Source organism: Macrobrachium rosenbergii, chromosome 54 (assembly GCF_040412425.1).
Source record: "Macrobrachium rosenbergii isolate ZJJX-2024 chromosome 54, ASM4041242v1, whole genome shotgun sequence".
NCBI lineage: Eukaryota > Metazoa > Arthropoda > Malacostraca > Decapoda > Palaemonidae > Macrobrachium > Macrobrachium rosenbergii.
The window spans coordinates 48,765,860-48,784,541 of NC_089794.1; the positions used below are offsets into that span (position 1 = coordinate 48,765,860).

The window sequence follows — 18,682 nt, forward strand, 5'->3', positions numbered from 1 at the left end:
ATATTCATACACACACAATTGCGACAGAAAGAAACAAGAATACCCCTTTTCCTTTGTTGTTAACATCAAAACTGCTGTAGTATATAAAAAAAGTGAAGATAGAAAGTTGAAAGTGCGCTGTAGAGCTCTTATATTGTAAAGTTATGGACTTGCCTTCCTCCTGTCGTTTTTCCAGATTCATTTATACTGAAATCTGTCAAGAGGTGGATTTATGCTTTTTTCTAGAACCTTCCTCTTATATTTTCAGTCAACCGAACTAGAGCATTACATATTCAGCCTAGAAAACAGTAGAAGCTAAAACAGCATACTAAGTTGATAAGGCTTAGTCTATTTCAGGTCTAGAAAATGTATTTGAATTGGACAGATGTATGAAGGGGGCAGAGCGGTTTAGCATAAATTCGATGAAATCGCGAAGTTAAGAGGTCATTGTGGGTGTTGCTAATGCATAGATATCAAGTACAAGTGGGGAACATAGTCTGTGAATCTTCCTCGCCCGTGCTTCCTTTTGTGAACATGGAACACTTTTCTCTGTGTTATCAAGATTAAATGAATCTCTAAGTAAGCACTGACACTAAGACAATGCCCAGAGGGAAGACTTTAGCCTTGAAGAATTAGATAAATCTCCTCAGTTAATGTTCAGCTACAGTATATGATAAATTGTGTAATTTCTCTGTGAATATAAATAATTTTAGTATCAAACTGTGTCGGGTAAATGACGTTTTTGTCATATTGTAATTACTGATGTTCATGAGAATAGCTTAATTAGCACGTATTCGTAAAGTTGTAATACGACTTTACGAATGGACTCGTAAGAAAATTTTTTATTTGAACACTGAGAGTAAGCATTAATTATGTTCTCTTTTTGGGAGCTCGTATATTTCTTAATATAGAATATAGATATTTGTTTTTTTCTTAAAGTCGTAGCAGAGAGGCAGATCTCCTCCAGTGTAATTTCATTTCCATGCATCAGTGTCATTTGTTGAATGAATTAGAAAACTTTTTTCTGCAAGTTTAATCAGCCTTTAAGCGTGCTCTTGCACATCATTTTCATGTGAAACAATCTCTTCGAAAGTGGTTATTATATTAGGAAATAATAATGACACAGTGCATGCTTATTTTCAGTTTTCTGTAAAAGAAAACTGTTGAGATTGCTATTTGTCTGTCCGTCCGCACTTTTGGTCCCCCGTCAGATCTTTAAAACTACTGAGGCTAGAGTCCTGCAAATTGACGTGTTGATCATCCACCCTACAATCATCAAACATATCAAATTGCAGCCCTCTAGCCTCAGTAGTTTGTATTTTGTTTAAGGTTAAAGTTAGCCATGATCATGCGTCTGGCACCGCTATAGGTGCCAACAATACAGGCCATCATCGGGCCGTGGCTGAGAGTTTCATGCAGCATTATACGCAGTACGGAAAACTCTTTTGCGCTGACGAAACTGGGGCGCTTTTTTATACTTGTTTCTCTTTGAAGATCATATTATGGACAATATTTGATACTACAGAGTCTCGACGGTTTTAGAGGTAATGTAAGTCAATTGAAAATAACAATTCGCCGAGACGTCACTTATCCAGAAAAAATATGAAAACAGAATGTCTCGTAAATAGTGTTATTAGTATCTGCGTATCTGTTATCCTGTCTAAGAAATACAGAAAATGTTGGCAAATCCTGGAGCATGTTTCTACCTTGGAGCCTTATGCACAAAACCGGATCGTATTATCTATCTATCTATCTATCTATCTGTCTGTCTATCACGTATAACAGATTCCCGGTATCGAGAACATTTAAACTTTTTTATTCTGTATGTTTTTCTTACTTTTCTTTTCTAATGGATTGCAAGTCAGTCACTTGGCCACGAATTATAATTATTACTTCTTGTTGCAAAAAGCAGACCGCGATTAGACCAAGCGTTAAATTGGGCTGTAAAGAACGCAGTGATAGATTCAATGCAATGGTGCTTAAAAAGTATTGATGTTGGAAGAGCAATGCATAATTTACAACGGTCTTACGCCACCACTGGAATGTGTTTGTCTGCGGGTTTCCAGCCCGTAGAGATTGAGGTCCTTGAGAAGAGAGAGTCGACGTTCAGAAGAAACCGTTAGTTACTACTTCTTCAAGGGTAGCAAACTGTAAATGCGAAGAACATATATTTTCTTATTTTTCAGGTCTATAACAAAGAGTATCCTGTTCTTAACGAGTGCAGAACCTCTTTGCATGCGATTTTGTATTACTACGCATCAGGTGTTCACAATCTCTTTCTTGTACTCTTGAAAAGAGAGGTAAAAGGATAATGAGGCTATTTCTTTCACTGAATGTGGAGAAAGGGTTGGGAAAATGGAGGGTCTCTGTTAGGTAGATACCAATAAGAACAAAGAAAAGAACATTTCAAAGAACGCTGTCTGAGGTAAACTACCAGGTACTTTATTACTTCCTTGAACTGTATTATTATCTGATTTTTTTTTTTTACCAAGACTGTGACAAATACTTCTTTATTTTGCTTTAGCTGTAAGTAGTAAGTATTCCTGGAACAATGTCTAGACAGTATTTATTAAGTGATATATATCACAAGTGTCCTTGAAGCTGTTAGTGAAAAAAGTTTATTTCTTTTTATTTTGTATTTTGTGCTCGGATATGAAGGATGAGTGGATACACACTTATGCATATACTAGATATACAGAATGAAAATCTGAACTTTCATTTCTCTGTACAGGTATAACTATATCTCTTTTTATAAAAACATAAGCGCTTGTGTCCTTGTATGTGTAAACAGATTACCTATGTTCAAATAACACTGAATGCTCTTTTCTCGCAAATACCACAATAGCATTTATAGAAATATCTCAATAAATGTAAAACTCATGAATTCGGGTAAGTTTACAGTGGAAATTATTATTCTTTCTGACTAGTGTTCAAGTGAATGCTAAGGTGACAGCTACATCATAAAGGTTACAATTTACCGATAAGCATTCAGTTGCTTGTACTACATTATCGTGTAGATACATTATGGTACTTATTGGAATTCTTGTGCTTTTGACTTAATGGATACACTACAAGGATGTATGCTACCATATGTACATATGTGAATGCATGCATACACGTCCAAAACAAATGAGCGGTTATTGTAAAATGTACGACAAAGCAGAACATTTATATCATAAAAGTCTGCGTCGTATCATCTGCACAGTGCGGTCATCATCAATATGTGAGTCCTACAAGCATGGGCCACTCGCCTCCAACTTACAGGCACACTTTAGGTACCGTTAGGCAATATCTCCATCGCAGTCCCATCAACTCCAAATACCGTTTCATTCCTCAACCCTTTATTTGCCTCATGACACCCAAAAGGGTTACTCCCACAAACATTAGCACTTTTACCCTAACCCCTTCCGCTCATGTGTCATTCAGGTGTACTTCTCTATTATTTTCATTATTCAACAACTCACTAAATTTTTCCCACTACTGGCACAAAAATACATTATATTCAAACAACATTATATTCAAACAACATGCCTCTGCTTTTCTGAGGCATATTTGTTCAGTAATCTTTTCCCTGCATATTCGTCTAGAAAGTAGTATAGCTCTGCTTGTACCCAAAGGGCTTCCCAAGATTTCCTTTAAAATTTTCAATAATTTCAATTGTTTTTGACAACCGTTCTCATCCCTATTTTGAACTCTTACTACCAATCAAAAAGAGCCTTTTAGTTCCGTTTAATATTAGATGTTATAATGTTGATAAACCTAGAAACAATCAATCAGATCTGATAATTTGCTCTTGTTTATATCAATTTGGTAGTGAAAGGTATTCCTAAGCCCACTTCTCACAATTACATCCTTAAATGCTGTTTACATTTTGACTCCATATGCTGTTTACTATTTTGAAGTAATATTACTAATGAATGTTAATATTTATATATATATATATATATATATATATATATATATATATATATATATATATATATATATATATATATGAATTTTTATCTCATCAGCATGATTTATATAGTCATTAAGCTACAAATGTCGTTCAATATCAGTTTACGCTACTTGGGAATAACACCACCGGGGGAATTATAAGTGATAAATGGAGTGATACCAATCCATTTATCACTTATAATTCCAAGATAGATATTTTCGGTGATATTTCCATGTGTAGCAATGAATTGATATTAAACAACATGTATATATATATATATATATATATATATATATATATATATATATATATATATATATATGTGTGTGTGTGTGTGTGTACATGTATGTGTGATGTATGTATGTATGTATGTATGTATGTATGTATGTATACATCTGTGTTAGCGGGTACGTGTGAGCATATGAAACGTTTAATTTTATGGCCGAAGAATTTCTCTGCCCTGCTGGTTTATTCTACATACAGCAGGTAAAAGGTTAATGTGGTCCTGACGGCTGTCTTGTTTTTTCTGAGAAGCCGGGCTCAGTTAATGTAAATCTCTCTCTCTCTCTCTCTCTCTCTCTCTCTCTCTCTCTCTCTCTCTCATGCACTAGCACTTTTTTTCATTATATATTTAGAATATATTTTTATCATTTTATTGTATTACTTTTCTGATTAGATGTTGTTTATAATTGAAAATCACGAACAGAATTTTTCTCTCCTTTCAGAACCTCCAGAAAAACTCGCTATTTACGACAGCAGAGGAACTTTAGTTAGCAAAACCATTGGTCCAATAAACGAGGGATCACCGCTGTCTTTGTCCTGCATCGTAACGGGAGGTAAGAAAAGACCGAAAAGTTACTTTTCTTGGCTAGTTGACTGGTTACAGTGAGACTGCCGTTATGTTCTTCGGAAAGATACATTATATTTGTGTTTGATTGTTTGTTCTGAGGTGTTAACAACCAGGTCACTGAAGCACAATCATAAGTGGGTGCATCTTGTAAGTAATGCGGATAATGCTCAGAGCTTTTCATTATTGCAGGTTTTGCCTTAACTTACCTGTCATGGCTGCACATATGCAATAGGGTAAATAACTATCAGAAACTGAAACAAACATTCGTTCTATGATCTGCTTCAGCTATTTGATCAAACAAAGTTATGTAGTATACTAATCAAAACTAGTTTCGATCTCAGTTCTTTGCCACAAGGTTTTCTGGCCCCTTTGCTCCTGTGGCAAATTTATTCCAGTGTATCCATAAAATACTTAGTGTGATGACTATCCTGATAGGTTTAATCTTTGCTTAATAAGAGGTATGTCGATGATAAGCTACCTAATAAGTCTGTTGAGATACCAGTGATGTAGAGTGCTTGAACCAACATTTGTTATTTGCAACCAGTCAAACATTACGTGATGAGATTTATGAATTAATATTCGAAAATGACAGTTACTGGAGCAAAACGCTAGTATGACCAGTGTTGTGAATTTATCTTCATTTAATTAGGTTGATGTATCTCAAAACTTGAGCCAGCCTGTGAAATAATTCAGATGTCTCGTCCCTCATTCTGCTTTAAAAGCAGGGCCATGTGTTGTAAGAAAATCACCCTCATTATAGGAAAAATTTATTGTGCGACAAAATTTACTGATCAAAGGATGTCAGAGTTAAAGACATGATTCAGGTAAAATCACAAAACTGTTTTCTTAGATAAAGCTGATTGCATTACAAAAACGGAAGAACTGTTGCAAGCCAGCTACATTCATTTGAGATGAACCTCACTGACGAAGTCATTAAATGGTTTATTAGCGAGCTAGAAAGAGGATTAAAACACAAAAAGGCCTTATGTATACATTTTCTATGTCTCATTTATACATTTCTATATATCATTTGTTACTAATTCTGTAGATTATTACTCAAATGGCTCACTTAAGCTTCATCATCATTACTGTGTATGGTTACAAATCCTCAAATGAAGAGTTTATTTGACCTTGTTGAAAAAATTTAAAGATGTTCATATTCACTCAAATACCCAATTAATTCATTTGATGTGTGCTTGCCTTTTGTAAAATTCTCAAAGAATCATGGGCTTGTTTTCCCATATGTTATCGTAAAAAAAGAACACCCTCAGCACGGGAGCCAGAGAAACAAATTATCCTAAAGCTCTGTCAATAACTGCAAATTTTCGCTTGACTGTGGAATTTTACGTTCAGAGATTTGACGTAACCATGGCTTATCTATTATTCCCGCTTTTATTCAACATTTATTTGTGTCTTTTTCTTTGATGGAAGGCTTGCTTTGAAGAACTGGTATTAGGTTGATTTATTCTGAATTGTAGGCTATATTTTGTTTATCATTTCAGCAGATGTTTTTGTGAATCTCATTTTATTGGACGAAGTAGAGGTTTTATTATTAAGATTTAAATATATTAGAGAAAATTTTGATATTTCTTCTACTCCTCCCATTATTGATTGTTAGAGGAATTTCTAGTCCAAGGTATCTCTTCGGAAAGTTGGCGAATGATCTGTCATACGCGCGATATTATTCTTACCACAGTTTTCAAATGAAACACGCGGTTATCTCTTCATCAGATCAATGGGCATTGATCACAGGTAGTCCACAATATTATAATGAATAATTCCACAAAATCCGGTAGAATAATAATTAAACTGTTATCCTGGATAAGTGTCTACGAAATGACGAAAAATAATTTTTACAGAATTCTTGACAAAGTAGCAACAAATAGTATTTATATCCAGTGACTTCCATATTTCATTGTCAAAGGTCTGTAGTATATAATGAGTTTTCATATATGAAACGAATTATGATAGATTGTAAAGTCCCTTGTCATGATCGTACATTATTTTACTTTAATGAAGCTCGCGAAGGTATTGCAACAAAATTAGAACAGGGAACTCTAATGCACTGTTTATCCATGTTCGAGATTATTCATATAAAAGTGATTGGTCAGACGCAGCCGTTGTGTCTAGATATAAATTAGTCAAATGAATTACTGATGCATCAGTAACTCATTGCACAAAATGAAATTATTTAAGCATCTCTTGAAAATAGTTTACTAATAGGTCTGCGTGTATGTGAACGTAAATTTTATGTGTGTGCGTGTGTTTATGTTTTGTACATATATATGTATGCACACATTTAATCGATTCAAGTACACTGAACGTGTTTCAAAGAGAATGAAAGAAAAGGCCACTCAATTTTGGAAACTGTTTACTTTACCTGTAACTCATTTCCTGAGGCCCACTCAGATATGAGGAGCCATAAAGAGAGAGGCAGCAGCAGACCCTAATGTTTGCCGTGCTGTCCTGTTTTCTCAGGTCGCCCTCAGCCAACGGCGAGTTGGTGGTCGGGCAGGAACCTGGTAGAGAAGAAGTCCGAGGTCACGCCGAAGGGTCACATCAAGTCGGAGCTACGAATTACTGAGGTGACTCGAGCCTACCATCAAAGGAAATTTTTCTGCCAAGCACAAAATAATAACCAACAAAAGCCTTTAGTGCAAGAAGTCACCTTAGATATGAATCGTAAGTATCCGGCTGTTTAATGTATTGCTTGATTAGTTTTCATTGTATGTGTCTTTGTTGTCGTTCACTTGTTATTTCCTTCTCTCTGGTTGCTCCTTGTTCACGCGCAGGCATTCTGATCTGTAGATCCTTGCTTTGCAAGGTTGTGGCCCTTTAGGCTTTTTCCATATTAGCGTTTGCTCATTTTTGATGAAGCTGTTAACTTGAATTGTTCGCTTTGTTTTTATATAGTAGGTAAAGTTCACATATTTTGTAAAAAAAAAAAAAAAAAAAAAAAAGGATAAGAAACACTGTTCCCGTATTTTGAGGAAAATGTCAAAATTTGTTCTATTATTTTATATCTCACGCCAAAAAGGAATAAAAATACAGATCTTTTTCATTTTGATGTTTTTCCATATAAAAGGTCGCGGTTTCAGATTTTGTTTCTATTGTGGCAGTGAAATAAAATTATTCTGGCAAACTCAAGCGAACAGAAAACACTTTGTGTTCTCCGAAAAGAAAATAATCAAATTTCAAATTCTATAGTGAGGTAAAACGGAGACTGGGTAGTTTTAATTAAAATAATGAAACATTGGCTTCTGCCTTACTATAACATCATTCTGCTTATTTTTCCAGTTCGTCCTCTAAGCGTCCGGATCAAAATTCCCGAGGATCCCCTGATCGCGGGAAGGCAGTATTCGTTTACCTGCGAGAGCCAGGGATCCAAGCCATCAGCGTCGATCACCTGGTTCCAAGATGCGGAACAGATTGATGCTATGAGGACGCTCACGGTGAGTACCACAAACAACGTTGGGGACCTCACAGGGATAAGGATTTTCGACCTTAGGGCTCCCTCATTGCATTTTGATGGGATATTTCTTTAAATTTCGTATATAACTTTCTTGCCATTAACTTCTCTGTTCCCTGATGTTTTTCGAAACTCTTTCAACTGGAGCTTTAAAATACGAGGTAACGAGTGAATCATGTAGGTAAAAAAATACAACGGCAAAAAGTGCCTGTAATTTCAAGTGTGGCATAAGGAAGAAAGAGGTGGCAAATAAGAGTAAGACGAGATTATTGCAATTCGACCCCTCGACTGGTATAGGAAAAGGTATTCACGCCAGATTCAAAAAGTTTGCAGGAGGAAAGTGTTGAAGATGAAGACGATAAGGATGTGAAATGATGTGGAAAATATCTCATTCAGTAAATTTCGATCGATGAAACTAGGTTTGAAGTTATTCAGGGATTGTTCTATAGTCCTGCTATTGTTTCTCAGTATGTCGCAGAAAACACAACAGTTTATAAGACAATCAGATGAAATATAAACTATTTTTAAACCACGGGTATGTATAATAACTTTTAATTAAATCGTATTTATGCAACAGAGCCACGCTTCATTGTTATTATTAATGAGAGGACAATAATGTTTCTAAGCGAGAAAAACTCTTACTGTCAATGAAATCGAAGATGCTATATATAATAACTAGAACGAGACTGAGAAATTCACAAGTTTATGGTTGAGCTAGAGAAAAAACACTATTTTTTCTAGTAAAAGGAGAAACCAATATTGCTTTTGTCTAATCCACAGGCAAGTCAGATCGGCGACCAGAAAAAGAAGCGGGGTGGGGAAAGAGCAGCAGTTGACCCTAAATGAAGATGTAGGGTTGATTTTTGAATGATAGACTGTTGTAACAGTCGAAAGAAAGTGGAAGGAGGAGATTTGTAAACACCTGGCAGTAGAAGGAATGAAATAATCACCCGACTGCAGTCAAAAGGTTATTCATTTTCACAGAATAAATATGGGAAAATAAGGTCTGACAGATTTTATGAACCAGAACGAAAGGAGAGACAATTTGTATTAGCTTAATGAGACAGTGCCTTGAGTAGTATATATATATATATATATATATATATATATATATATATATATATATATATATATATATATATATATATATATATATATATATATATATAAAATATATATATATATAAATATACCTTTCGACACTCAGTCCTTTACTTAGCAGACTAGTGTCGAAAGGCCTCGCAGCACTCCAGTGTTTCGTTTCCTTCGTGGATTTTATCTTTATTTATATATTCATCACGTTGCATGTTTTATATGATTCATATATATACATATATATATATATATATATATATATATATATATATATATATATATATATATATATATATATATATACTGTATGTTATTACAGGAACAGATCAACACTTTTTTTAGAAGTGTACGTAACGTGATCTTAGCGATCTAACTTCAGGAAAAAGACGTAAAAAGGTTCAACCCTAATCTCCCTAGCACTTTTTCCCCCTCTCTCTCTCTCTCTCAGCCCGAATCCCTCTCTCTCTCTCATCGTTTACCGAAGCTCATCCACCCGACCTCTCTCATTCTCACAAGTAATTAAATGGACTATTTAAAGAAGCACAATCGTTCCTACAAAAATAGGTTTATTATTCAAATAACCCAACAAGAAATGAATAAAACAAAGCAAAGATTAAAATGCATAATAAATGAATTATCGAGTCAGATAACTAAACTCTAAACTGCAAAGCACTTCTGACTAAAGAAGTCTCATTATGGCTAATAGCCTGGAAATACACCAAAATCTCACATACTCCCAAATCAATAACTAAACGTCATGTCAAAAAAAAACAGTCTACCACATAAAGAGATTGACATTGCAAATGACTTGCATGTGTCCCCATGTTATTCCAACAAGTCCACAGACATCTGTCGAAAGAATTAAACATGATAGAAAACTCCCAAAAATATATGAAATACAAAACACAATAATGGAAAGTGTAAAATGCATAGCCAAGATATGGCAAACGTAACATAACAAAATAATAATATAAAAGAGGTATGAATATTCATATTAAATTTTCCACACCAGTTCATAAGTTCATAATGATTAGAAAGTCATGGTAAAAATCACAAGTTCAATTTTCTCCCATAAAAACAGAGATTTGAGACTACCTTATCTGCCGATTTTCAAAGCCTGGAACCACTCCAAAGTTATGACTGGACAACTGCAGTTCTATCACGTTAATGAACGATCAAACTCACTTTTAGGGCAGATTTTGGCATAATCTAGATCAAAGTAACGCACGTACTCACGAATATACATAGCGCTTCGGAGATCACCTGATCTCCAATATTGCTGAGCTTCTCGCGCAGAGAGCTGAGGAATCAAACTATGCACTGTTTCAGCAATCTTGCATCGAATCTCTTGCCCTAGTTCACTCTCGCTCCAAACTTTCCACGATAACATCTTAAAGCATTGAAGCTATGAAATGCATATATGTGTCCTTTAAATAGAGCTCGGCCACCCCATAAGAGCGTCTCGCTCTCTTAATGGCGAACTAAAAAAAAAAAAAACATATGTATAAACCATAACAAAATAGAGCTATGCTCAATTAGCAATGTCTACTGCACTGCAGCTTTAAGGACTGCTCTCATGACGCACTTCCAAAGTCACTGGGGTTGTGTTCTTAGAGCCTTTACATGTAATCTTACAAACACGAATAAGCTTTACTACCCCCACAACAAGAATTATCAGTAAAATAGCTATTAAGACAATTAAAATTGTTGGCATAATATATTCCTGATACTCGAACATCACGGGATCGTCGATGTCTTCCAATGGTGGAACAGTCATTGGCACCTTGGTTGTAGGTACCGCCACTACCAAATGCTCGTTATGCATATGACGCATAATTATCTTCTCGGAACTGTTGAGTACAGCACGGCTGATAACCAAGAAGTTCGTTGACATCACACGGCATGCAGCATCAAACAGCTTGGATCCTTGAAGAACGAATGACGTCGACTTGTTGCTCTGGCACATTATTGTAACTGCACACTCCTTGCAAAACACGGCAGTAAGGGTACTGGTGGACACAATGTGGTAATCTCGCAGGAACTGTCTAAAGTCACATTCTGTCGGAGTCTGTCCATGAACTAATGATAATTCACAACCACCCACAGATACAACTCGCAACTGGAAAATACTACTGTCACACACATACTTCTCTCTAACTAAAGTACAACTTGTCTTATAATCAACTCCCGAACCCTGATATTGATCTCCCAAAATGAACATGATCTCTAATCCATCCCATATCACTACTGAGTCTCCAAAAGCACTCGAAAAAGGTCTAACAACCAAAAAGGTTTCATGTTACTGAACCAAACAAAACTACTAATGCAAAAGTCAAACACTCTTAATGTGAACTAATTCCAAGTGTGTATCCGGAATATCCACAGTCAACTCACTATTAAGCGCAATAACTCTACGGAACTCACTCATAAAAAAAAAATTCTATCCAACAGAAAAAAAATACTCAAGAATCCTATCCAAACACTAAAAGGTATCATATCTCGTAAAAGACATGAAAGTTCTACTCCGGTTAGCAAATATTTCGCAACACCTGACTAATTCTCAACAAAATAGCAATTGATGTAATGGCAATCGCTCCCATGATCTTAACAGCTACAATTACTCACAATACAGCTCCCTTCATTAAAAAAAAAAACTAAAAAAAAATCCAAATACTCAAATTCGATATCCCAACCCGAAAAAAAAATCAGACTTGTTCGGTCCGATATACTAAGTACCTCCCCCCCAAAAAAATCCTAAACAACACACATATTGCGTCAGATGATAAAACACATCATAACACAATAACACAATAACACACGGGTCAAATCTCGTATGCAATTAGCCCATGTCTCAATTCCTAAAATCATTCGAAAACAAATGATTAAGAACTTCAACATCTAGAATGAACAAGAGACAAAAAAAAAATAAATAAATATCATATATATACAAACATCAACCCATTTATCCCTCTAACTATATACAAATATCCCCTTACATGACTATATACAAACGTTCCATTACATCCCAACTTTCTTCAACTTCGAAATGTGGGTCAATTTCGTCACACCCGTATTTACATCTTTTACTACAAATCTATTCCCTCTTTTGATCTCTACAATCTCAAAAGGTCCGTGGAACTTCGGACTTAATTTATAATTCAGATCATTCTGAACATTCACTTTAACAAACACTCTATCACCCATCGAAAAAGCTACTCCCCTCGATTTCGCGTTACTTTTCTCTACCATTGCGCGCGAACTAAGTTCAAGTTCTTTACTGATACGTGCAAATCTTTCTCTCGCTGTATTTATCAACGAAGTGACCGTAACATCACCTTGAACTCGCTCTGGTAACAAATCAAAAGGTCCTTTCAACTTGTACCCATACAAAGCTTCTGCTGGAGATATCTTAATTGTGTCATTCATCATAGTATTGATACTATATTGCACTTCATCCAAAGATCTGTCCCAATGTGTATCGGAACCACCCACCATCATGCGCAAAGCTTCGATTACTTTCCGATTCGCCCTCTCACATAACCCATTTGCTTCAGGTCTATACGGGATTATAGATACTTTCTTTATCCCCAACAAATTGGCAAGACCGTCTAAAGTCTCATTAACAAATTCCCTACCATTGTCTGTGATCAGACATTCAGGAACCCCATATCGACAAATTATCCCCTTAAAGAACGCTATAGCAACTTCCTCAGCTGATTTGTACTTCAGTGGGAAAATCTCAACAAAACGAGATAACTCGTCAACAACTACTAATAAATGTCTATAACCATAAGCGGACTCTGAGAAGTTACCCAGAATATCCATATGTACTCTCTGAAACGGCCTATGTGGTACGGGATATGAACCCAAACGACACGACACTGTCGTCGCTGGCTTATTCGCATTGCAAATAGCGCACTTCTTCACAAAGGCTTCTACTGCGGAAAACATATTTTTCCAAAAGAACTTTGACCTGACGTTTTCATACGTCTTGTCTACACCCAAATGAGGAGAACCAAATTTACAATGTACAATGTCTAGAACTTGTGGTACTAGACTCTCTGGCACGATGATTTGTGTAATTTCACCCATGCTTCGAGTACTTCGCAAGTTATACTTAACTTTTCTCACCAATAAATTATTCTCCAACTCTAGACCAGAAAAAGGCAACTTATACCCTTTCTTCGGTGAAACTCCCCTAAGAAATGCCTTAGCATCTGACAACAATTTATCTTCATCTTGCTTTTGTTCGAGCAAGCCTATGTCCCAAGTGACATTTTCACCCGTAATATAGCACACGGCGTTACTCTCACTATCACGAACAACAATCTCTCCCGAGACTGCCGACTCACTATTTCTCCCCGAAGTCTGCACTGTAGAAACGTGTATGTCCTCTACATGCGATATCTCAGAACTACTAGTATCAGAGACATTAGACACCAAATATTTACTCTCTTCTCCCACACAGGATTCGGTGTGTATTTCCTCATCCTCAACCAGAAAATATCTGCTCAATGCATCTGCAACTACATTATGCTTACCTTCAATGTATTTGAGGTTTGCATCAAAATCTCTCAATGTCAGGAACCACCGTGCTCTCTTGGGCGACAAATTTGGCTTATTAAAAAGCTCTAACAACGGTTGATGATCTGTAAAAATCTCAACTTTATTTCCCAACAACAACATCTTAAAATGAACAAGGCTAGAGACGACTGCGAAAGCCTCCTTGTCCACAACTGACATCAGCCTTTCGTTACTACCACGCGTTTTGAACTTTCTGCTATAAAAAGCAATTGGGTGTAATTTCCCCTCAAATTTCTGCATCAAACACGCACCTATACCTTCCTGACTCGCGTCAGTCACTAAGGTGAATGGTTGACTAAAATCTGAAACTTCAAAACAGGTGGGTTCACCAAAGCGTTCTTAAGCTTCTCAAAAGCTAATTGCTGACTATCACCCCAAACAAACTTAACGTCTTCTCGTAACAAATCTGTCAATGGAGACGCTATTGTAGAAAAAAAATTCCGCACAAAACAGCGAAAGAAACCCGACATACCTAGGAACGAACGAATCTGTTTCCTGGTTTTGGGAACTGGAAAATTCTCAATGGCTTTAACTTTCTCATCATTCACTCTGACTCCCTCTTTAGAGATAACATGTCCTAAATAGACAATTTTCCTCTTCAGAAACTCACATTTGGCCAATTTGACCTTTAATCCAGTGAACCGTAATCGCTTGAGGACTTCTTTTAACACCTTTAGATGTTCTTCAGTTGTATCTGTGCATATGAGAATGTCATCCATGTACACAAACACCGACTTTCCTAACAAGCCATGAAGTACTGTGTTAACCAGTCTAGTAAATGTTATTGGGGACCCTTGTGATCCAAAAGGCATCCTATTAAACTCGTAATGTCCCTTTGGTACCGAAAATGCTGTATATTTACGGCTACTCTCACTAAGGGGAACCTGTAAAACCCTTGCATAAGATCTATAGATGAATATATATTCTTGCCACCGATCTCAACAAACAAATCAGGCAAACAAGCTACTGGATATCTATCTGGGCATGTTTTTTCATTCAATTTACGAAAATCTACACAAACTCTGATACTACCGTCTTTAAAATCTGTTACAGGGAACAGATCAACACACGTAACGTGATCTTAGCGATCTAACGTAAAAGGTTCAACCCTGATTTCAATTTTTTCCCCTCTCTCTCTCTCTCAGCCCGAATCCCTCTCTCTCTCTCTCTCTCTCTCATCGTTTACAAGCTCATCCAACCTCTCTCATTCTCACAAGTAATTAAATGGATTATTTAAAGAAACACAATTGTTCCTACAAAAATAGGTTTATTATTTAAAGTAACCCAACAAGCAGTGAATAAAACAAAGCAAAGATTAAAATGCATAATAAATGAATTATCGAGTCAGATAACTAAACTCTAAACTGCAAAGCAAAGAAAAATTAAACGGAGAATTGGACGGCCTAATAATGCCTTCCGACTCCCACCTCTGAACTTCTTTTTCTACTTCTTCTCTGATCTTAAAAGGGAATTCGATATGCTGGAATATATATGGGATTTGTACCCTTTTCTAGGCAGATTGAATGTTCTAAAACATCTGTAACTCCTAATTTATCTCCTTTCAAAGCAATTATATCTAGATATTCTTTCAACACTTTCTCTACTTTATCTGAATATTCAGGATAATCAACTTTAGCCAAATGTTCATGCAGAACCTGACTTCGGAACTGTTGCTCCTCGTTAGGAAACATATTCCCGTCTCCACAAAAACTCACTAATTTATGTTCTTCATTAAACTCTTCAAAATCAATTACATAAGTACCCTTGTGATATTTTTTTCACTGAGTCTTGATAGCTAACTAATTCTACTGTAGTCACGCCTGCAACTGAAACTTCATTCACTGACACCGTACTCACAACGTCTTTGAATTTCTCGGTTCCCTCAACAACGCACACTTGAGAAGGAAACTTTTTCTCTTTCATCGACACTTTAACAAATGTAGGAACTCGCGGTTGCAATTCAATATCTTCCAACAAAAATCCTTTGAAAGATTTTTGCGGAATATATTCACTCTCTAATGAATGTGTTACACATGTCTCAGACTGCGTCTTAGGTTTCTCACAAGTTTTTTCCTGTGTATATATGGAACAAAACAACCTGACTCACCTATTGTAATCCCCTGAATTCCCGTAAGAATGTTGATGTTATGTCGCACGCAAGAAGGGTGTCCTAGCAAAACCATTTCACCTAAGGCTAATCCTTCTATGACCAAAAATGATTCTACTATTGTCTTTCCGCTGATACAAAGCGTAAGAAATGACGAACCTAAAATATTCAGTTTCCTCGCTTGTACATCACACACTGTCTCACTAGTAGGGACTAATTTACACTCTGGAAATTTTGAGTGAAAAAGGTCAGCATTTACTAAGTTAACTGAGCTGCCAGAATCAATGAAAATAGAAATTTCACTGCCATTAGAAAATCCACGTACAATCGGCCTAGGTTCTGGTGACTCTAAGACCTGATTGCTCATTATCCTGTGTCCGTCTTCGAACTTATCTTGTGAAAATTCTGCTGTTCCTTTGTGTATCTAGAACTTGCATCATGTGGAATTCTCCTGTCATATCTAGAAAAACCTCCCCGTGACTTCCCTGAATATTCTCTACTCTTTGTGGCTGGGCAAAATCTCCATCCATGATCTGAAGATTTGCAAGCTGAACAATATCTCACTCTGCAATTTGATTTACTATGTCCTAGTTTATCACAATTAAAACAACGTATCGTTGTGACTGATCTCTCTGGAATTTTCTTCAATTCTACTCGTGCACGTCTTCGCTGTTGCATCATTTCCCGAATGCGAGGGACTAGCATTGTTCTGTGGTTTCGAAACCGCAGCAGACATCTTTGCACCTCCCTGTACAAAACTACTGTCCAGTGTCAGGCATTTTGATTGATTTTTATTAATCTGGATCAATTCTTTTGTCAAAACTATCTACAATTACATCTGGGACCGACGTTAAAAGGCAAGCAAAGTGTAACAATCTTTCAAAATTATCTAAGGAGATTTTATTTCCAGTTACCCATGGAGAGCCTGTTATAGATTTCTTTAACTCACCTACTGCATCAAATAAATTCGCACTGTATGTGACCAGTGAATCGTTGCCCTTCTTTATTTTGAGAAACGCTCACAAATTCCGACCTGCACACTCACGTTGAACTCCGCCATAAGTAGCTCGTAGAAATTTCTGCAGTTCATTCCAAGTTTTACACCTTCTGAACCCGAAACTGCGTGCCCGTTTCCCAATATCTCCTTTATCTAAGTCCAGAAATGCTTTAGCCTCTGTTAAAGCTTCAGCGCCATTCGTAATTTTCTTGGAATTCAGATAATTGTTCACTGACTCAATGAAAGTTTCTATATTTTGGGTTGGCTTCCCGTCAACTAACCCTTTAAAATTAGTAATTCCCCCGCTAACGCTCGTCACTTTATGCACCACAACTGATTGGGATGTGCTTGCTGCATTGTCCGGCATTTTGTAAGTGATTACACGCCCTGAGCGTAACAACATAAAAAAGAAACCAAAAAGAACACTAGAGAAAGGCAAAAGTTACCCCCTCTAAAAGAAGAACAGAAAACTGAGCGCCTATCACTTGTGAAACAGAAAACGGAGTTCTGCGCAACTTACGAGAATGGGGTACTCACCAATTTGAAAGAAAACGGAGCACTTATCACTCGTGACTTGCTAATAGAAAACAGAGCTATGTGCAACCTGTGACGTCACCATCTCGAAGACGAATCAGAGAAAAACTAGCGTGATTTTTGTTGAATCACCACTTTGCTTAATTAACTCACAATCGCCACTATTCACACTTATTTGGGTATTTTGTTAACCCCAAAATTGCTCTAGAGATCATCCAGATCTATTTCACAACTCCCCACTCCCAATACTCGAATAGAGACGGAAAAAAAAAAAAGATTCCCCGTATTACACACGTAACTCGACCCACCTATGAAACTCGCTCTCTTAAGACTGGTGATCACTCATCACGCTCACGGCCCAGTCGCCTTAGGTGAGATCACCTATGCCTTGGGCGTCAACGTTACCAATTAGTCTATTAGTAACCTCCCTCTTTCGCTACCCTAATTAAAATTATTTAACTTTTAACCGCTGCCACCATTAAAATCTGTTACACGGAACAGATCAACACTTTTTTTGGAAGTGTACGTAACGTGATCTTAGCGATCTAACTTCAGGAAAAAGACGTAAAAAGGTTCGACCCTAATCTCCCTAGCACTTTTTCCTCTCTCTCTCTCTCTCAGCCCGAATCCCTCTCTCTCTCTCTCATCGTTTACCGAAGCTCATCCACCCGACCTCTCTCATTCTCACAAGTAATTAAATGGACTATTTAAAGAAACACAATCGTTCCTACAAAAATAGGTTTATTATTCAAATAACCCAACAAGAAATGAATAAAACAAAGCAAAGATTAAAATGCATAATAAATGAATTATCAAGTCAGATAACTAAACTCTAAACTGCAAAGCACTTCTGACTAAAGAAGTCTCATTATGGCTAATAGCCTGGAAATACACCAAAATCTCACATACTCCCAAATCAATAACTAAACGTCATGTCAAAAAAAAAAGTCTACCACATAAAGAGATTGACATTGCAAATGACTTGCATGTGTCCCCCATGTTATTCCAACAAGTCCACAGACATCTGTCGAAAAAAATTAAACATAGAAAACTCCCAAAAATATATGAAATACAAAACACAATAATGGAAAGTGTAAAATGCATAGCCAAGATATGGCAAACGTAACATA

The 18,682-nt window shown here is 36.5% G+C and overlaps 1 protein-coding gene across 3 annotated transcripts in view; it reads left to right on the plus strand.

Annotated features, from left to right (window-relative positions):
- Positions 1 to 18,682, plus strand: part of LOC136835075 (protein turtle-like) — a 406,342-nt gene that overhangs the window by 284,063 nt on the left and 103,597 nt on the right. For all 3 annotated transcript variants that reach the window (XM_067098253.1, XM_067098252.1, XM_067098254.1), the window contains 3 exons: positions 4,642 to 4,752; positions 7,245 to 7,448; positions 8,064 to 8,218. In XM_067098253.1, coding sequence (XP_066954354.1) covers positions 4,642 to 4,752; positions 7,245 to 7,448; positions 8,064 to 8,218 — 470 coding nt within the window. The remainder of the gene's footprint in view (positions 1 to 4,641; positions 4,753 to 7,244; positions 7,449 to 8,063; positions 8,219 to 18,682) is intronic.